We start from the raw sequence: 22,770 nt of genomic DNA, 5'->3' as shown, positions 1-22,770 counted from the left end.
ATATCTTCCTATCCTCAGAATAATTCTGTGCTCTGTGTTGTAGGTTTTGATAAAGATGATTTTCTATTCCAAGTGCTATTTAGTACTTGCAAATCTTTTCTGTAGACTTGCAAATTGGGTTTCTCTATAACTGTGCTTCTATGTAGCTTCTTTGAATATTGTTTCTGATAAGTAAATATAGATGTACACACACACACACACACACACACATATATATTTACTGAGAGAAGGGAAAAGAGAAAGAAAAAGAGTATTTCCCTTTTGTCTGTTTTTGCTCATTTGGGGTCTTCTCTGTTAGTATTTTATTCAAGTTAACTTAATTCATACCTAATTTCTGTTAGAGCCTACTTGTTTGGATCTGAAATTTGAATATTCTCTCTAGTTTCCCTGCTTATTTTTTACTTTACTGACCTGGTAGTGACTTCTTTCATTTACATTAACATCTTATAGAATTTACTGTGTAATTTTCTGTGATTCATTGTATCTCGTAACTACTACCATTATCCTTTTGCTATACTTTGAGTTTTAGAAATCATAGAGCTATTAGAAAATGCTCTGAGAAATTCTTTGCAGTGTAAAAATGATGAACTCTGCTTCAGTTATGTTATTATTTATGGCAGTACTGAAGAGCATACTTTCTCTGCAATTTTGTTGCTTCCTCATCTGAGATGAGATGATTATGATTTCCCATTTAAGTTATAATTTTTACATTTGGTTTAAGATTCCAAATTGTATTGTCCATCTTGATTACTCATTCTGTTTCCATACATGACTCCAAATGATTTGACTGTTTCAAAATACGAAATATACTTTTAAATGATGATATTTGAAAGAATGTGATATGCATTCTAATCTATATCAGTTATTGATATATAGTAGTTCTATAGTAGTTCCAACATCATTATAGCAAAGTTAGAATTTGGATTGGAATATATTTAACATCCCAAGGTTATATATTTGTATCATTAAATTTAAACCAATAGAATTTGTACCCTAGCCATATGGATCCTTTCACTTACATAAAGAGATATCAAGTAAAATAGACAGAAAGTTCCAAGTAAGAATTCTTAGATTTTACCTTGATTTGTATCTTCTCCTATATTCCTCTACTTCATAATCACATAGTTCTATAAAGTTTTCCCTCAAATTAATATGGAAGCATTAAAAGAGTGATTCATAAGAGCATAGTCTATATCTAATAAAAGAAACGTAAATCTTCATAAAAAATTGTAGAACTTTGGACATATACTTCTACAAATTATAGATAATCATTCAACAAATGAATTAAATAAATGAAAAAGTATTTAAGAATTTAGTGTGTAAATTATCTCTAAGATTACAGAAACAACATTGGGTTTGGGGATGTCCAAGATAAAGAATTTAAAGGGGAAATGAAATCACTATATCCATCACAAAGAAGCAAAAATGAGAAATTTCTCTTTATAAATTTGTGTTCATAAACTAAAATTAATAAGGAGTCTGAAAGAAAAGATGAGGAGCTTTCCAGTTTGACTTTATCTTTCACAAGTCACTTTCAAAATACTTAGATGATGTGGCAAAATTTTTTATTATTGAATTATCATCAGCTTTAATGTAGTCTTCTGAGTTTAAGAAATAGAGAATAATTGTTTCACATTGAACTGAATACAAGAATTTGAATGTAGCACCATCCTTTTATAAGACAATTCATGTAGCAGCTTTATATAACAAAAGTGGAAGAATGGGAAATTAATTTGCCATAAACTCTTAAGAAGACAAATGAATGGCAACACTTACATAGTTTCTTTCCTAGTTTTCCTGTTCTAGGAGATGGTCCCATTAAATAAGTATTGATAACACATCTCTGTTATGGCAGTTCATTTTTATATTCTGTGGTAAAATATAGAAACAATTGTTTGTAGCATTATTATGCTAAATAGATATAAAATACTTCCATTTCCTCTGTTCCTGCTTTGTCCTTTGGATATGGGATCAAAATCCCAAAGTTTTATCTGAAGAGAAAGGGGAAAAATAAGCACTTTACAGAAATTAAGTTTATGAAAAGTCTTGTTAAGCAACTACTCTTTTAAACAGACAGCACAACAGTAGATATTGAGCTGTCCATGGAGCGAGGAAGACCTGAGTTCAGATCTTCACTCCAGATATTGGCTATGTGACTCTGAGTTAGGTCACTTTATTCCAATAAACACTTTAAGAATATGTTTCAGTGGTGGAGTTTTCATATGTGGTATTTCCTTGTACCAGTGAAATCATAGGCCCAGTCCTAACCTTTTATTTTTCATGCAGTAAACAGAAGCAAAAAATAGATGTAGACTCACCAAGATATTCACCTCTATAATAGAGTGTCTTAATGTAGAATCAAGTAGAAAAGAGATTCCTTATAGTAGACCCTGACAATACTGATGGATGGGAAGTTCATACAATTAGTTTAAAATGTAGACATTGCAAGAAGAAAAATGACCTGGGTACAGAGATGAATAGGAAGAAGAAATTGACAAGGATTGTATTTGGGAAATTAGGAAACCCAAAGCTACTCCTTAACATCAAAACCCATCTTTTTAAGCAATGCTTTTCTGCTGGTGATGTTAAATGACTTCTCAGTCATGGCACATTACAGTGTTTGAAGAATCAAAATTATGAATAATCTAAATGCCAAGTAGGGCTACATTGTGGTATAAATATATTTGAACCTATAATATGGTGTGTGTACAATAAGTGGAATAACTTTTCATTCTGTGTATGTATGTATGATTGGAAAAGGAGTTGAACTTGTGTAATGAGAGGGATGTGCAGACTAAGTACTATATTAGTAATATTGAAATATATGTGTGTACATAAACAAATTGCAAGAAGATTACCTATGTGAGGAATAAATCTTTTGAGAAAGATTTCTAAGAAGTTATGGACAAAAATCATATACAATTAAAAATAGGCATGCATGTGTTGTCTACTGTATCACTTGAGAGGGAATTCTTATTGATTTCAACAAAGTAACAAATATTTACTGAACACTATATGTCTAAAAAGTGCAATATGCCATGCTAAGTCCAGGTGACACAAGTTCTAACATGTAACAGATAAGTAACTACAAGGTATTGTAAAAAGAGACAGAATTAACAACCAAGGACAATCAAGAAAGGCTTCACAGAAAAGTTTTTACCTTAATTAAACCTTAAAAGAAGATGAGAATTCTTAGAGGAGAAAGTGAGGAGGGAGACCAACCATCAAGGTGACTTGTGAAAACCACTTTTGACACTCTTGACAAGTGATTCCCTAGATTTTTCCTGAAGACTTCCAGTGAGAAGTCCATTCAATCCTTCCAAGCAAAACCTACCTAAATCTTCTTCCACATGAAAGCCCTTCAGATACATTAAGATAGCTTCCCTATCTTTCCCTATATCATCTTTCCTCTATCTTTTCTCTAATATCTCATTAGTTGCATATTGTTATTAACTTTCTTGCCCAAATATCACTAATTCCTTCAGCTGATCTTCACATAGAATGAACAAGCTGCCTATTCTAGCTATCCTCTAAATGTTCTCTAATTGACCCATCTAATTTATCCATAAAAACCACTGTTCCTACAGTAGGTGTGGATGGTGGAGGTAAAACAGAGTACTACACTTTTAAGTTCCCTACTTTGCATCAAACACTTTTTTTTCTTCTCTCTGATCTGAATTTTGTACTTTAACCTACAATAGCCTCAGGGACAGAAGTGTATTTGCATTATCAGAAAGTACCCCACCAACAAATCTCGGAAATCAATTCAGCATCTATAATTAATTCATGTTTCTGCAAAGCAAAGATTAAACTAGAATCTTTCATCTCTGTGTGGGTAGAAATTCATGAACAAGAAAAAAGAACCATAAGAAAGAAAATAAATAAAAACTCATAAGTACTATGAGGCAAGAGAATTCTAGGTAAAACCTTAAAAGGAAAAAATAATTCTTAACTAACTACAACTAGGGGCGGCTAGGTGGTGTAGTGGATAAAGTACCGGCCCTTGAGTCAGGAGTACCTGGGTTCAAATCTGGTCTCAGACACTTAATAATTACCTAGCTGTATGGCCTTGGGCAAACCAATTAACCCCATTTGCTTTGCAAAAACCTAAAAAATAAAAATAAATCAAAAAAATAGCTACAACTAGAACCTCAGAAAAGAGGATGATATGACCACAAAAACTTCAAGATACTTGAAAGGTCGAATAAAAGAACTGAAGATATAAAAGCTGAAATTAGAACTTGAAAGGGAATTCAATGACTTGGTGATGGATGCCAGAGCATATGGTATTCCATGTAGACAAAACCAAGGAGAGCTGCTGATGGAAAATAATTACCTGGAAAATTCTGATCTGAGCCCTTTATAAAGTAAGGCTTTTGAAGGAATTTATTACTCTACCATAGATTTTGGTCTAGACTGAGAGAAAAAGAAAAACAGATGAAACTGGGATCAGATTGTTTCAAGCTAAAAACAAAAACAAAAACAAAAAAACCCTACAGATAACTAATACTATTTTCAGTCCTTTGCCTGCTAAAAAACCCTGAAGGTTTTATATATGAATATCAAAAGATCTGTGAACTTGGATGGAGAATATAATATTATGCATTTTAAAACATTGTTCTGAGAAAGGGGTTCGTGTGCTTTACCAGACTACCCAAGAGATCTCCAACATACAGAAAAAGGTTAAGAAAATCCATAATAAAAAAAATAGAAGGGGGGAAGTTGTAACAAGAGTTGATGGAGAGAAAAATAAAATTAACAGTAATAAATTTGAATTTGAATGTAATATAAATTTAAAATAAATGGTCTAGCAGAATGAAGAAAACAAAACCAAGTAGTTTACTTTATATAAGTAACATTCAAATGTGATTAATGTGGAGTTAAGTAAGGTGTAAGAAGTCTGGAAAAGTTGAAGAGCGCCAGATTTTGAATTACTTTAATTGTCAAATAGAGATTATTTTCTTTACTTCCTAATATGGTACTGAGATTTACTGTAGAGGAGGTGACATGATTAGAGTATCTCTTTTATAGTTGAGTGGAGGACTCGAGAATGGGAGACCAACCAAAGGCTAGTGTGGTAGTCTAGGCTTGAGGTGATAAGGGTGCACCAGGCTGGTGAGAGTATCAGCCAAGAGAAGGGAGAATATGAGAGATGTTATCACAGAAAAATTGACAGAATTTGGCAATAAATTAGATTGTGAGCTGAAATGGAATGAGGCATTGAAGTTAACACTTAATGTTGACTGGGAGGATATGGTACCCTTGAAAGTAAAAGAGAGAAATGTTTAAGGGAAAAAGATAATTCTGTTTTATCTTGGTTGAGTTTGAGATGTCCAAATTTGACCATCTTAGTTGAAGTGCAAAATTGAATCAGCTAAATCTGACAATCAGCAGCAAAGAGAGGATAACTGAATCCTTGGTAAGCTTATGAGCTTACCAAGTGCAGTAGTATAGAAGGAAATGAGAAGACCCAGGAAAGACTTCTGAGGTATACCAATTTTTGGTAGGTATGACCTGGATGAGGATCCAGCAAAGGAGACTGAGAAAAGTTGGTCATCTTGACTTTTGTCTTGCCACTGGACTTCGATGATTCTGGAATAGAGAGTGAAGCCAACAGCTTGACAAATTCTGCCTCACTTGAATCCAATTTATGTCTGAGTCAAAAGATATCACCCATACCATTTTACCATTTTTACCTAAAAGTACCATGGCAAGTGACAAAACATCAGGTGTGGATACGGGAGCTGTAGTCACAACCATGAACAAAAGTGGCTCTGATCATAGTCTTACTGGACTGAAGCAGCAGAAGGATTCAATATCCCCCTGGGTGTCTGCACAGCTTTTTTTAAGGTCCATATTGCTTACCTCCTGAGATAAGGAAGGGACTAGAAAGAATGTGCTAAAAATTGTCTCCACCCACACTGACCTGTTTATCACAGCAGACTGGGAACCCCATCCAGTAGTTAAAAAACACAAAGATGTTAAAAAAAAAAAAAACTCTGCTAAGCTGATTCTACTCCATTGGTACATGGATGTGTACATGCTTATGGATAAGAAATCTACTAGACCTAAAAGATGAACAGATTTTATTGTGAGAGAACTCAGCAGGTAGTGTATCAAATAGCAGACCTGACTGAAACAAGATTGGCGAATGAAAACCCAACTTACTGAAGTCGAAGTACTTTGTCTAAATACACATTTTTTGGGAGTGATCACTATGATGGGGAGTAAAGGATTTGCAATCAAAAATAATGTAGTCAACAAGTGTGTATGCATACCAAAAGGAGGGAATGACAAAAGACTCAAAATAATGTAATTGCCACTTGCTGAAAAGTATCATGCCACCATCACCAGTGTATATGCTTCCACATATTGAACTCTGATAATTCAAAGAAAAATTTTAAGAAGACCTTGGGACCCTTATCATCAATGTATCAAAAGAGGAAAACCCTATACTCCTGAGAGACTTAAATAAATAGGGAGCACAGGTGGGAGAGAGTATCTTGTGCAAAATCCCAGAGGTAGAAGGTGGAATAACATGTATGAGAAATAGATAACAGCTTGACTATAACAAAAAATCATGATGGGGATAATATGAAAAAACTAAAAATATGATTTATTATGCATTTTAAATGCTATACTTAGGAGTTTGTACTTTTTTCCAGAGGCAACAGAGAACTACTAATTAATGTTGAGTTATAAAATGACATGTCAAATATGTGTTTTAGGAATATCAATTTGGAAACAATAGAAAATGGTTTGAAAAGGAATACATGTGAATACTAATCAGGAAGGATATAACCATTTAGCAATAATCTATTTTTTTTTCAGAAAATGCCTGAATACTTCTTGTAATGTAACCTCTTGGGTAGAAACAAAATAAATATTTTTCCTCATCTTTTTCTTTTTGTTAAGTACATGGAAACTGGAATCCTGAATTCTAATATCTAATTTTCCAGTTTTCTTGGGATGTGGTATGCATGCAGGGAATAATATCAAATAAGGATGAGAAGTTACATTGAAATTGCAAATAGCCTTATGTGTCAAATTGATGAGGTTTAGGTACAGGGTAGAAAATGATGAATTATGATTTTGAAATTTTGAATCTGAAATGCTAGTGGGACACTCAGATAATGATGTCCAAAGGCCATTGATAATTCAGTATTAGAATACAGGAGAGATATGAGGACTTGGTATATAGATTTGAGAGTCATTTTCTTGGAGTTCAACCATAAGAGTGACTGAGAACAAAGAAATAGCCTATAGGAAGATGAGAAAGGGAAACAAGCTTTCATGCTTAGCAAATGGGAAGGGGATAATGAGCCAGAAAAATGAGAAAGGTGTTTAAAACTTTAAAAGAGAGGCATCATAGACACCAAGAAAAGAGACTACATAGAAGAAAACTTACTGAGTCAAGTTCTAATAAAGATTATGCATTTTAAGATGTCTTTTGTAGTTCTTGAATTATTCTTTTAAGGAAATTAAATAAATACTCTAGTTTCTAACTTGAAACCCTTTACTTATAGATTTTGCTGAAGAATCCTGCCTTTATGTTTTTAGTTCTGTCCACTACCACAGAAGCCTTGATTACTACTGGATTTGCTACCTTTTTGCCTAAATATATAGAAAATCAATTTGGAAAGTCATCCAGCTATGCAGCTACCCTTGGAGGTAGAGTGTACTCTCCATTATATTAACATCATTGGATTTTCCTTTATCCTAAACATGAGCTATTTATTAATATCTTTATTGTTAAAACTTTTAGTTTATACAGATTTTAATGTGGCCCTTGGCAACATTTTTTAAAGTATCAAAGAAGAGATTCTCTTAAACAGAAGTGGGGAGATAGCATGGCATGGTGGAGAGAGAATATAACTATAATTTAGCTGAAGGGAGTTTCCAGAATCCTCTTCTCTCCGGGATTGTCTTTTTTTAAAATCTCCTTCCTTTCCTCTGATTTTTCTAACTCCTCTATTGACTTTTATACTTTCTTCTTATCCACTTATCATTTTCATTTTTTTATTTTTCTCTTTTCCTCCCTTTCTTCTACTTACCCAGTTTTATTATCTTTTGGGAGAGAGAAAAGTATGCTACTGTTAACTTGTTGAGCAGGTGATTTACTTTTTTTCTGAATATCACTGTGAATTATTCTGTGATTGATTGTGTTTCATTTATATTCTAACTGTTGGGTCTGTTTCTTTCTAGGAATTGTTTTAATACCTGGAGCAGCTCTTGGTCAGATTTTGGGTGGTGTCATTGTTTCCAGGTTCAGAATGTCATGTAAAGAAGCTATGAAATTTGCAGCACTTTCATCTTCAGCATCATTTATGCTGACTATGACTTTAATTTTTATGAAATGTCCAAATGAGGCTTTTGCTGGAGTTTTTCAACCATATAAAGGGTAAATATATCTTAATATCTTTTTGATATTTTAACACTACAATCCAAAAACATATCTATTAGTCATTATCAAGTATTTACAAAGTGAGTAGCATATGTGTTTGATACTATATAAAACACTGCATGGGTTTATAAATCATAAGATACAGTTGTTGCTTTCAAGGAACTTAAAATTATGTGAAGATAAATCTAATATTTGTGAAAATTTGGAGGATATTAAAAATTATAATAATCACAATAATAATAGAAAATGTAGCAATTTAAATTTTGTACTTGCTGATTGTACAATAAAAATTTGGAAAAGAAAGAATTTTATTAGTGCTGTTTTCTCCTGCCTTTGGTACTTGGGGACTTCAGTGATAACCCAGTCTTTCAATCTATCAACTCCTTCAATAATAATAATAGTTAAAAATAGAGTTTCAGGGTTTGTATAGTTTATTTACAAATTTCTCATTTTATCCTCACAGCAATTTTGAGAGACAGATGATATTAATACCCCTCCCCTTTTATAGATAGGGAAACTGAGACTGAGTAACTGAAATTAAGTGTCTGAGATCATATTTATACTCAAAGTTTCAAGCCTCATTCCAGATTTAGTGTTCCATTGATTGTATATCTAAGCTGTCTCAACTCATAATCTAAACCTTTATTCCACACAGGAAGGACTATATTTTTTAACCTCACCATTGTCTATAAATATTCCACTTCAATGATCAAAAATTCTGAAATTCCTCTCTGACAAAAACTTTCAATTTGTCATTATATCTTATTCTTTCTAAACTAATTCATCATTTTCAAAACTGCTAATCCATCCATAATTAAGTGCTCTTCCAGGTTATGACCCTTGCCTTGGCCTTTCCTTTCCTTTCTTCCCAAATTTGACTCTAAAGTTAGCTGGTTCCACATTTATAGACTGTCCTCCCCCTTGAATACCTTCTACTCCTTTACTGATCATATCTTGCTAAAACCATTTCCTTGGTGAGCACTACCCTCCCCTCTCTCCACCCTGTTCACCTATACAGGAGAAAAATCACACAATTGGACCAACTAGATATATAACAAATGGAAGTTCTCTAATCTAGTTTCTGACAATTTCCTTTATTTCCTGTTCAATTGTTGTGATTTATTTTTCATTTTGGATAGGAATAATTGATTTTCTTTGCTCTTTGAAAGTCAGATTATATGTTTATTTTATTAGTTTTTTTGTTTTTTCTTCAAAAAACTATGTGATACTTTAGTTGTCAATTGAATAGAATTATTGATTTTCAGTTGTACTAATCTCTTCCTTGGTTTCCAAAATTTCTGCTTAATCAAGTAGTTGGGAGATTTTGAGTAGTGTGTTTTTGTCATTTTACTTGTTTGTTTACAACTAAATCCCTATTAATGTAAATAATGAATCCCATGTAGTGGTCTCTTTTTTTAAAATTGGAAGTACATATGTCCATTGGATTGGTAATAATTGCTATAGTTTACAATTTTTAATAACTTCAAATTGTGTGACTTGAAATAATCCTACCTATTTACAGATTTCAGTATTAACACTAATTAGAACCTAATTTCATAAACAATTAATTGATTTTTTCTTTCTTTGATTGCTTTAAAGCTTATTGAGTAGATATTTTTAACCTGGAGTCCGTGAACTTTTTAGATATTTCAATAATAGTGCTTCTATATGATTAATTTCCTTTAAAACACTATACACTTTATTTTATGAATTTAGAAACATTATTCAAAGAAGTTCTGTAGTCTTCATTTGACTGCTAAATGTGTACAGAACCTCAGAAGCTTATAAATCTCTTGTTTAAATACAGAAAATTCCTTAACAACTGCTTTAGCTGCATTCCATTACTTTTGGTATTTTATTTCATTTTGTTGGGTAAAATAATTCTATTTTTCTATAATTTGTTCTTTGATTCATCTGTTATTTAGAATTCAGTTATTTGATCTCTCAATTTAATTCTTTCTTCATAGGTCCTTTTAATATAATTTTATTGCACTGTGCTTTTAAGCATTTTTCATTGTCATTATGCCCCAACATATGATTAATATTTCCAAAAATGTCATATTTATCAGCAAAATATATGAATTCCTTTCTTTTCCCATCCCAGTATTTTTTCAGAAATCTGTCAACTCTATTTTTTCTGAAGTTCTATTCAGGTCCTTTGTGTTTTAATTTTGGTTATATTTTTCTGTATCTGAAAGAAGTACATTAATGTCTCCAATTTCATTATTATTATTATTATTATTATTACTATTATTATTATTATTATTATTTCTTTTATTGTTTATTTCCCTCTGCAGTTTTCTTTTAAATATTTAGAAATTATTCAGTATATGTGTATGACAAATATATATTCAGATATTGCTATTAAGTCAGATATTATCTCATTTGGTACCTTTAAGCATAATCCTACACATCTCTCTTTATCATGTCTTTATTTAGGGTAGTCTTATTGGAAATGTACAGTGCCACCCCCTGCAATTTTTAGTTCACTTGAACTTTTATATTTTATATTTTAAGTACATTTCTTATAAATGTATTGTAGAATTCCCTTTTTTAATCCATTCTGCTATTCTCTTCCATTTTATAAATGAATATATCATATTTCTAATTATGGTAAGGAAGAGAGGGAAGGTCAGGAAGAGAAGGAAAGGGACAAGCATTTATTAAGAGCTTTCTATGTGCCAGGCACTATTCTTTGCACTTCACAATTATCTCATTTGATCCTCACAACAATTCTGGGAAGTAGGTGGTATTATTCTCTTCATTTAAAAGTTGAGAAAAGTAAGGCATTAGAAAACATCTAAGATGTTTGGAACTCAGGTTTTCCTGACCCTACCTAGTATCCCCTTCACAACTTAGCTATTTATTAAACAGAACTATGCCCAAAACAGTCTGTTCTTATTAAGAAAGCTTTCTTAGACATTAAATTCAAGAAACCACTAAACCAGAAAGATATTTCCTTTCTTAAAAAGGTGCTGATTCATGAGTTTGAAAGGATAGACAACTGGCCTGGACAGTAAGGTGCTCAATCCCTTCTCTCCCACTCTGCTGCAAAAGCTTTTTCTTGCCTCTTTTGTGAGAAATAACTTAACAATTCCACCTCCCCCCTTTCTCCAGGGTGTTTCTCGCTCATCCCTTAACATCACCTTCATTTGCAACTCCCAATTGTGTTTTATCTATTTTGTTTTGGGTTTTTTTGGGCAAGGCAGTGGGGTTAAGTGACTTGCCTAAGGTCACACAGTAATTACTAAGTATCTGAGGCCAAATTTGAACTTTTACAATTCTTTTACCCAATTAAGGGATAAATGATAAATGATCTTACCATTTGCCCAGCTTTCTAAATGCATGATTTTTAATACTATTGTCATTTTACAATAACGTTAATACTTATAAAACCTTTGCTTGCAACAAAATAGTTAAGCAAAAACAAACCATCCAAGCATACATTTCTGGAAACTTCTGCAATTGAGTATCTATAGTTTATCTATGTACCAAGAAGAGTTAATGTATGTTTCCGTCAGTTTTCTGGATCTAACCAATGGTCATTCTTTAATAATGCTTTGTTATTTTATTTTATTTTTATGTCTTTTGTTTCCTGTTATCCCACCCCTATCCATTGAGCTCTATCTTATAATAAAGAACATAAAAAAAGAAAGAGGAAAGAAAAAGAACTTCAGTAAGAATAACCAACACATTGGAACAGTTTGAAAGCTATGTAATATTTCTTACAGTCCCCCAGCTCTTCAAAGAGAGAAAAGTATGTTTTCTATTTTTGAATAACTATAGAATTGTGTGTTATGTAATTATATAATTATAATTTTAAGAAATCAGTTCAACAGGACTAACAAATCAGTAAAGTCCAATAGTATATGTTGAATTCAACATCAATAGTTCTTGCCTTGAAAAACTTCCAGGGTGGAGACAAGACATCATGGAGGATATTCAGTGAAGGTCTTTCTCTTTGGAGGAAAAGGATAAGTAAAACCCAGGAGATGGGAGAGCGGGAAAGCCAGCAGGAGGCTTTTATCCACAGTGCAATCCAAGTCCCAACACCTTGATAACAGTGGAATTTCCAGCAGCTGAATTGCTAGCCAGCAGGGAGTGTTCCAATGCCAAATAAAATCAGAACTCTGGGAACAACAAGGTAAAAGACAGGACTGAGTTGGGAACAAACCACTGCTAAGTCAAAACCTGCACATAAAGAAGGAAACAAAACTCTGCAAAGGCAAGGCCTGGACTGCATAGGCAACATCTTGGCCAATGACAAGACAAAGATCAGACCCCAGTCCCAGCAAAAAAAAAAATCTTAGATCTATACTCCCTATATCCCAGGAGCAGGGCTAAAACAACAAAAATGAGCAAAAAAAAAAAGCTAAAATGGTGCTCACTATAGAAAACTACTTTACAGACAATGATAATAGCAATGCCATGTCTGAAGTAGAAATTAGTGAAAAATCAATCACAGGGAAAAATATCAAAACAATCTATTAATTGGATTCAAATACAAAAGTTCATCAAAGAACTTAAAAAAGAATTCAAAAAACCAAAGAAGAGGGAAGAAATAAAATGGAAAAAAGAAATGAGAGTCATGCAGGAAAATTATGAAAAATTTACCAGAGATTAAACACCTTTAGAAAGGAAATACTAAAGGTAATTAAAAATAAAACTCTAAAATTTAGAATTGAACAAATAGAAACCAATGAATATATGACACTACAAGATTCCATCAAACAAAATAAAAAGGCAGGAAAAAGTTGAAGAAAACATAAAGCATCTTTAAGAAAATACAACTGACCTGGAAATGATCCAGGAGAGACAATCTATGAATTATCAGACTACTAGAAGGCCTATATAAAAAGAAAACTGGAAAACATCATGCAGGAAATTATTAGGGAAAATTGTCCAAATCTGTTAAAATAAGAAAACAATATGACCATTGAAAGAATATATATAGAACCCTTCCAGAAAGAGACACCAGGATAAAACCTCTAAGGGCTGTTATAGCCAAATTCTAGAATTCTCAAATAAAAGAGAGAATACTGCAAGCAGCAAAAAGCAAACAATTCAGATACAAAGGAAAAAAATAAGACTCACACAGGACCTATCAGCCTCAATACTGAAGGACTGGAAGACCTGGAATACCATATATCAGAGGACATAGGACCTGGGATGAGAGTCCAGAATTTACAACCCTGCAAAATTCAGCATATACCATCAGGGAGAAAGATGGATGTTCCATGAAAAGAGGACTTTCAGAATTTCCTGACACAAAGACCAGAACTGAACAGAGAATTCAATCATCAAATGCATGACTCAAGAGTTACATAAAAAGGTACATGAAAAGGGGAAGGAAAAAACAAAGCAAAGCAAATGTTGGTCTAGACCATCAAATTGTATACAACTGTAAAAGGAAGATATAACACTTCTAATTCTTAAGAACTTGGCTACTTTTAGGATAATTAAAGTATCCAATATAACTAAAGAGATTGGATTTAAAAGATATGAGTGTAGTTGGGTCTTGTCTCTCCACTGAAGAAGTCCAGATAACATCACAATGATTGAGACAAAAAGCCCTGATGAAAAGCAGAGGTATTAACTTTAAATTTAAGTTTATCATTATCCTTTGACTTACTTTAATTCTGCTATGCTGACAAAGCTTAGCACTTCGTCTGATGAGGGCATCATAAACTGGGTAGTCTTGAGTCAGTGTCTTCCATACTTAGAGACATTTGTAAAGTTCTCATGTGAGACCTCCAGAACCTCCCAGCACTTAAAAGCCCTTAAAGATTCTTGAGTTAATTACATCAGGCTTTCACTTAATCCTTGCTTTATTTAACAAGTGGTAGGGAGGAGGGAGTAGAGTGTGAGAGAAAATAGGCTTGGGGGGAGGGATACAAATAGTTCAGGTAATGATTTGGCTTTGGATGTTACTTTGGCTCCTGAGAAGGATTGTGTGTCCTTGGAAGCTACTTGAAAAGGAAAAAGTTATTATAATTTGTTGTAATTTGAGAAAATGCTGCTTATCAAGCAATCAAACTGTAATGATACTTTTATAACATCATGAGCTTATGAAGCAATCAAATAATCAAACTGTGGTTGATGATATCTTATTAATGGTACTTGAGTGATAAATAACACCAGGTGAAGAGGCTCAAAAATTTATAATTTTAGAAGGAAAGAAGGGAGAGTGTGAACACTGAGTAAATTCTATCCAATAGATTTGGCCCAGAGGGGGAAAAGATACATCCCCACTTGAGTTTAAAAAAAATCTATCCTGTGGAGCCAAGATGGTGACAGGAGAGGAACGTCTCTTAGGTGCTCTCTCTCCAGTATTTCCAAACTTATAAACTAAGTACTCTAAATTTTCGAGAGACAGAACCCAGAGAGGGATCCAGTGAGGCAGTTCTCCAGCCCAAGGTAACCTGGAAAATAGCAGAAAGACTCTGCTCCACAGGGTTAGAGGGGTGGCCCATCAGAGCGAAGGAACTTCAGCCTCCTGGAGGCATCCCCAGGGTGCTGGGAGCCACAGCTCAAGGCAGCAGGGGCAGGTTCCTGATCTACACCCCAGGGAGCACTGGGCATGACTTGGGGAATCAGCAGGGGGACCTCTAGCAGAGCAAGAGCATGAAGCCCAGCCCTCAGGGCACTCAGCAAGCAGTGTGGCTGGACAGCTCAGATCCAGGAACCAGAAGCAGACAAAGGCCATAAGCAGGAGCCCCCAGGCTTGAGTGCTGAGCCTAGATAGGGGAGTGGAGAGAGACTGCAGAGGTCTGTCCTCTGTCCCTGGAAAAGGACTCTGGGGCTCTGACAAGATTCAGATCCTGATCACAGTCTAGGCCCCCCATAGAACAGCTGGGCCCCCCCATCTCAGACCTATGGCAAAGGGGTGCACTTGTGGTCATTCACAGATGAGGGGGGGAAGACAGAGACTCACACACCAAGATCCTTGTGGTGGGGTGTCCCAATAATACTCAAAAACTTGGGAAGCACCCCAAAACCAGGCACAGGCTGGGGAAATGAGTAAACAGAGAAAAAAGAGGAACACCATTGAGAAACACTTTGCCTTTGATCCCAAGAAGGATCAAAACACTCAATCTGAAGATGAGGAAATACAAGCTCCTGCATCTAAAGACACCAAGAAAAACAGAAATTGGGCTCAAGCTATGACAGAGCTCAAAAAAGACTTTGAAAATCAAGTGAGGTAAATAGAAGAAAAATTGGGGACAGAAATGAGAGAAATGCAGGAAAAACATGAAAATGAAGTCAGCAGCTTAGTCAAGGAGATCCAAAAAATAACATGTTATTAACTAGCATAGGTCAAATGGATAAAACAGTTCAAAAAGTTATTGAGGAGAAGAATGCTTTAAAAAGCAGAATTGGCCAGATGGAAAAAGAGATAAGAAAGCTCTCTGAGGAAAATAAATCCTTCAGATGTAGAATAAAACTGAGGGAGGCTGCTGATTTTACAAGAAATCAAGACACAATACTTCAAAACCAAAAGAATGAAAAATTAGAAGAAAATGTAAACCATCTCATTGAAAAAACAATTGATAAGGAAAACAGATTCAGGAAAGATATTTAAAAATTATTGGAATAGCTGAAAGTCATGATCAGGAAGATCCTTGACCTCATTTTCAAAGAATTACTACAGGAAAATTGCCCTAATATCCTAGAAGCAAAGTGCAAAATAGAAATTGAGAGAATCCACTGATCTCCCCGAGAAAGATCCAAAAAAGAAAACCCCAGGAATATTATAGCCAAGTTCCAGATCTCCCAAGTCAAAGAGAAAATATTACAAGCAGCCAGAAGGACACAATTCAAATATCATGGAGCTGCAGTCAGGATCACACAGGACTTAGCAACAACTATATTAAAAGCTCATAGGACATGGAATATAACATTCCAGAAGGCAAAAAGAGCTCAAATGCCACCAAGAATCCACTACCCAGCAAAACTGAATGTCCTCTTCCAGGGAAAAAGATGGACTTTCAGTGAATCAGGGGAATTTCAAATGTTCCTGTTGGAATGACCATAGCTGAACAGAAGGTTTGATCTTCAAATACAGGACTCAGGTGAAGCATAGAGAGTGGAGGAGAAGGGAAAAATATGAGGGACATAATGATGATGAACTGCATGTATTCCTGCATAGAAAAATGATACTGAAAATACTCATATGAACCTTCTCATTTAATAGAGTAGGTAGAAGGAGCTTTTATAGGTGAAGCACAGGAGAGAGCTGAATTTGAAGATATAATATAGTATAAAATGGAGTCAATGGCTAAAAGGGAAATGTAAGGGAAGAAAGAAAAAGGAGAGGTGGAATAGGCTAAGATATTTCAAACAATAAGATATTTTTCTATTGTAATAAGCTATTGCAGTGATATGGAAGGTGGGGGAAGGCAAGGGGGAATGAGAATCTTTGCTCTAATCAGAGGTGGCTAGGATAGGAAATAGCATATATACTCAATGGGGTATAGACATCTAGAGTAAGAAGGAGAGAAGGGGGACAAGGGAAGGGCGAGGTGTGAGTAATGGAGGAGAGGATGGACTGTGGGGGGAGAGTGGTCAGATATAACACATTTTCTTTTTTACTTCTTGCAAGGGGCTGGGATGGATGGCCTGTCCAGAACATAGGGCTAGGTAGATGCTGGGCCTAAGAGTTGTTATGTGGGCTCAGAGTCTCTTGGCCCCAGGGCCAGGGATCTGTCTGCTGCACCACTCAGCTACCCTACAGTACATTTAAGAAGAGGGACAGAGTGAAAGGAGAGAGAAAATATAGTATATGGTAGTGGAGAAATATGAATGGAGGGAGTTGTGATCAGCAATGGCAACAATGGAAAAATATGGAAGTAACTTTTGTGATGGACTTAATCATAAAGAATGTGATCCACCCATGACAGAGCTGGAGGTGTTGAAACACAGACTGTAGCACATTTTTTACTATTATCATTATTTGGGGGGGTTGCAGGGAAACTGAGGATGGATGGCTTGCCTGGGGCCACATAACTGGGTGATTGTTGGGTGTCTGAGGCCAGATTTGGACCCAGGTACTCCTGGCTCCAGGGCTGGTACTCTGTCCGCTGCGCCACCTGGCTGCCATTATTATTATTGTTGTTGTTGTTGTTGTTGTTGTTATCTGTTTTAATTATTAATTATTGTTATTATTGTTGTTGATTCTTTATTATTAATTATTTATTATTATTATCATTTTATTTTATTTTGGGTCTTTTTTTTTTTGTTTTTGCAGGGCAATGGGGTTGGGATGGCTTGCCCAAGGTCCCACAGCTGGGTGATTATTGGGTATCTGGGACCAGATTTGAACTCGGGTGCTTGAGGGCAGGAACTCCATCCACTGCACCACCTGGCTGCACCTATTATTATTATTATTATTATTATTATTAATATAGTCAAAAAATTAAAATAAAATAATCTATCCTAATCTACAGAGAAGGGGGAATGGGGAAAGGGAAATATGAGAGAAGAAGGGACTAATAAAAGGTAAGGCAAAGGTAAAAGTGAAAATAAACTGAAAGTTAAATTTCATAAGAAAAGTTAAAGAAGAAGGGAGTAAAATTTTGGTGAGGAGAAATAAGAGGAAAGGGAAGAGAAAAATATAAATGTAGAAAGATAGCATGGGCAGAACTATGGAATTAGTAACTGTAAATGTAAATGGGATGAAATGTCCCATAAAACAGAAATGGATAGCAGAATGGATTAAAGACCAGAACCCTACACTATGACAAGAAACACATTTGAAACAGAGAGATCCACAAGGGGAAAATTTAAAAGGATGGAGCAAAATATGCCTCAGTTGAAGAAAAGACCAAAAGGGATAGTGATTTTGATATCAGATAAAGTAAAAGCAAAAATCAGTCTGATTAAAATGGATAAGGAAATTATATCTTCTCAAAAGTTATCATTGGTATTGAAGCTATATTATTACTAAACATGTATGTACCTAGTGGTATAGCATCCAAATTCCTAGAGGAAAAGTTGTGTGAATTACAAGGAGACATAGACAGCAAAACTTTATTAATGAGGGAACCTCAACCTCACTTTCTCAGAACTAGATAAATCTAAACACAAAATAAACAAGAAAGAAGTTAAGAAGGTCATGTGATAGACCTCTGGAGAAAATGAGGATAGAAAAGAATATACCTTTTTATTGATAGTACATGACAACTATACGAAAATTAAGCATGCACTATGGCACAAAAAACCTTATAATCAAGTGCAGAAAGGTAGAAATAATAAATACACCCTTCTCAGACCATGATGCACTAAAAGTTACATATAATAAAGGGTCATGGAAAGATAAACCAAAGACAAATTGAAAGGTACCTATGCTCACCACTATGCTATCAATGCACAAAAACTAATTGGAACCTAAATAGCATAACCTTAAGTAAAGGGTGGATCAAACAGCAAATAATAGAAATAATCAATAATTATATCCAAGAAAATGATACTAAAGAGACATCAAACCAAAATTTTTGGGATGCTGCCAAGGCAATTTTGAGGGGAAACATTGTATCTCTAAATGCTTATATGAAAATAATAGAGAAAAAGGAGATCAGTGAATTGGGTATGCAACTAAAAAAGCTAGAAACAGAACAAATGAAAGAATCCCAATTAAATACCAAATTAGAAATTCTGAAAATCATAAGAGAGATTAATACAATTGAAATCAAGAAACCATTTATCTCATAAATAAAACTAAGAGTTGATTTTCTGAAAAAAAATAATAAAATAGGTCAACCTTTGGTTAATCTGATTTAAAAAAAAGAAATAAGATAACCAAATTATCAAAAACAAAAAGAATGAACTAATCACCAATGAAGAGGAAATTAAAGAGATAATTCAGAGCTACTTTGCCAAACTGTATACCAATAAATTTGATATCCTGAGTGAAATGGATAAATATTTTCAAAAACACAAACTTCCCAGGTTAACAGAAGAAGATATAAAATACTTAAATAACCCTATTTTAGAAAAAAAGAAATTGAAGAAACCATCAATAAACTTCCTAAGAAAAAATGTCCAGGTCCAGATGGATTTGCAAGTAAATTCTACCAAACATATAAGGAACAGTTAATTCCTATTCTACATAAACTATTTTGAAAAGTAGGAGAAGCAGTTCTGCCAAATTCCTTTTATGACACCAACATAGTGCTCATACCTAAACCAGGAAGAACTAAAACAAAGAAAATTATATATCAATCTCCCTAAAAATGATGCAAAAGATCTTAAATAAATTTTAGCAATGAGACAACAAGTTATTACTAGAGTAATACACCATGATCAGGTAGGATTTATTCCAGGTAGGCAGGAATGGTTCGATATTAGAGAAACATTCAACATAATTGAATATATCAATAGCAAAACCAACAGAAATCATATGATTATCTCATTAGATGCTGAAAAAGCCTTTGATAGAATAAAGCATCCATTACTATTAAAAACATTAGAAAGTATAGGAATAAATGGAGTTTTCCTTAAAATAATAAATAGTATCTATCTAAAAGCCATCAACAAATATTATATGTAATGGGAATAAACTCATAACATTTCCAGTAAAATCAGGGGTAAAACAAGGATGCCCATTATCACCATTATTATTCAATATAGTATCAGCAATGCTAGTTTTAGTAATAAAAGAAAAAGAAACTGAAGGAATCAGAATTGGCAATGAAGAAGCAAAAGTTTCACTCTTTGCAGATATGATGGTATACTTAGAGAACCTGAGAAAATCACCATAAAATTCCTTGAAACACTTAAAAAATATTCAGTAAAGTAGTAGGATATAAAATAAACCCACATAAATCCTCAGCATTTCTTTATATGAACAACAAAACACACGAGCAAAAGAGAGAAAGATAAATTTCATTTAAAGTAATAATAGATAACATTAAATACTTGGGAATCTACCTCCCAAGACAAATCCAAAATTGTATGAACACAATTGTAAAGCATTTCTCATCCAAATAAAGTCAGATCTAAATAATTGGGAAAATGTCAGTTGCTCATGGTTGGGTTGAGCTAATATAATAAAAATGACAATTCTACCCCAATTAAATTACTTATTCAGTGCTATAACAATCAAACTACCAAAAAACTATTTTACCAAACTAGAAAAAACAGTAGCAAAATTCATCTGGAGCAGCAAAAGGTCAAGAATGTCAAGGGAACTGATAAAAAATGTAAAGGAAGTTGGCCTAACTCTACCAGATTTAAAACTGTACTATAAGCCATCAATCATCAAAACAGCCTGGTACTGGTTAAGAAAGAGTAATGGATCAGTGGATTAGGATAGATTCAAAACAAACCATAGTAAATGACTACAGCAATCTACTATTTGACAAACCCAAAGACAGCAGCTTCTGGGATAAAAATTGCTATTTGACAAAAATTGTGGGGAAAACTGAAAATGGTATTACAAAAACTAGGCATAGATCCACATCTCACACCCTGTGCACATATAAGGTCAAAATGGGTACAGGATTTAGACATAAAGAATGACACCACAGATAAATAAAAAGACCAAGAAATACTCTATCAGATCTAAAGAAAGGGGACAAATTTATGACCAAACAAGAATTAAGAGTACATCATAAACTGCAAAATAAATGATTCTGACTATATTGAATAGGAAAGCTTTTGCACTAATAAAATTAATGCTGCCAAAATTAAAAGGAAAGCAGAAAAGTGAGAAACAATTTTCCTGGGAATTCTGATTAAATGTCTCATTTCTAAAATATATAGAGAATTGCATCAAATTTATGAGGTTACAAGTCATTCCCCAATTGATAAATGGCCAAAGGATATGAATAAACAGTTTTCAAATGAAGAAATTAAAGCTTTATATGATCATACAAAAAAAATGCTCCAAATCATTATTGATTAGAGAAATGCAAGTTAAAACAACTATGAGATAATCACCTCACACCTACCAGACTGGCTAAAATGAGAAAAAGGAAAAATGATCTATGCTGAAGAGGTTGTGGGAGGATTGGGTCATTAATGCATTACTGGTGGAATTGTGATCACATCCAACCATCCTGGAGAGCAATATGGAGCTGTACCCAAAGAGCAATAAAAATTTTCATTCCCTTTGACCCAGCAATTCTACATCTAGGCCCATATCCAGTAGAAATCATTAAAAAATGGAAAAAGTCCCATATGTTCCAAAATTTCCATAGTAGTTCTTTTTGAAGTGGCAAAGAATTGGAAATTAAGGGGATGCTCATCAATTGGGGAATAGCTAAACAAATTATGGTACATGAATACAATGAAATATTATTGGTCTGTAAAAAAACTATAAATGGCTGGACTCTAGAGAAGCATGGAAGAATTACAGGATCTGATGCTGAGCAAAGGGAGCAAAACCAAGAGAACATTGCATATATATATATATTAAAAATAACATCATGAGATGGAAGCAGATTGATGGAAGCAGCTCCTTTCAGCAGTGCAGAGAGCTAGGACAACCACATTAGACTAAGGACAATGTTTATCTTCATCCAGAAGAAGAAAAAGAAAACCAGACCAAAAAAAAAAAAAACCTTCAGGATCTGAAGAACTCTTTATAAAAATTATCTCTTATATTTTCTTTCCCCTAATCCTAATTCATAATACCAATAATGACTAATCTGTAAAAATGTTTATCAAAAATATATATGGGGCAGCTAGGTGACACAGTGTATAGAGCACCGGCCCTGATGTCAGGAGTACCTGAGTTCAAATCTGACCTCAGGCACTTAATAATAATTACCTAGCTGTGTGGCCTTGGGCAAACCACTTAACCCCATTTGCCTTGCAAAAACTTAATACATATATATATATATGTAGGGGGTGGCTAGGTGGCACAGTGGATACAGCATCCGCACTGGAGTCAGGAGTACCTGAGTTCAAATTCAGGCTTGGACACTTAATAATTACCCAGCTGTGTGGCCTTGGGCAAGTCACTTAACCCCACTGCCTTGCAATAATCCTAAAAATATATATAAATATAAATATATATATATATATATATATATATATATATATATATATATTAACCTGACTGTTCACCACTGGCTTGGGGTGGGGAGAGGAAGGAAGGGTGGAAGGAAATTTTGTAACTTAAAAATACATATATATGCATATGGATGAATGTTGAAAAATTAAAAAAAAATAAAACAAATAGCTCTTGCCTTTACAAAAGAAGCCAAGAGGTACATTCTAATGCCTCTTTGGTATCAAGCTGAGTCATTATAGTATATATTCTCATCACTTCTCTAGTGCAAAACTTGTCATTGTAATTATATAGTGTTTACTTAAGTATTTATTTTTAATTAATATTGTTGAAATCATTAAATATATTTACT

The 22,770-nt window shown here is 33.9% G+C and overlaps 1 protein-coding gene across 1 annotated transcript in view; it reads left to right on the top strand.

Moving 5' to 3' along the window:
• The window catches only part of LOC141499734 (solute carrier organic anion transporter family member 4C1-like), a 126,539-nt gene that overhangs the window by 62,937 nt on the left and 40,832 nt on the right, over nucleotides 1-22,770 (top strand). Inside the window, exons 7-8 of the mRNA XM_074202409.1 lie at nucleotides 7,527-7,671; nucleotides 8,206-8,401. Coding sequence (XP_074058510.1) covers nucleotides 7,527-7,671; nucleotides 8,206-8,401 — 341 coding nt within the window. The remainder of the gene's footprint in view (nucleotides 1-7,526; nucleotides 7,672-8,205; nucleotides 8,402-22,770) is intronic.

This window comes from Macrotis lagotis, chromosome X (assembly GCF_037893015.1).
Source record: "Macrotis lagotis isolate mMagLag1 chromosome X, bilby.v1.9.chrom.fasta, whole genome shotgun sequence".
NCBI lineage: Eukaryota > Metazoa > Chordata > Mammalia > Peramelemorphia > Peramelidae > Macrotis > Macrotis lagotis.
This window is presented reverse-complemented; position numbering and strand designations above follow the sequence as displayed.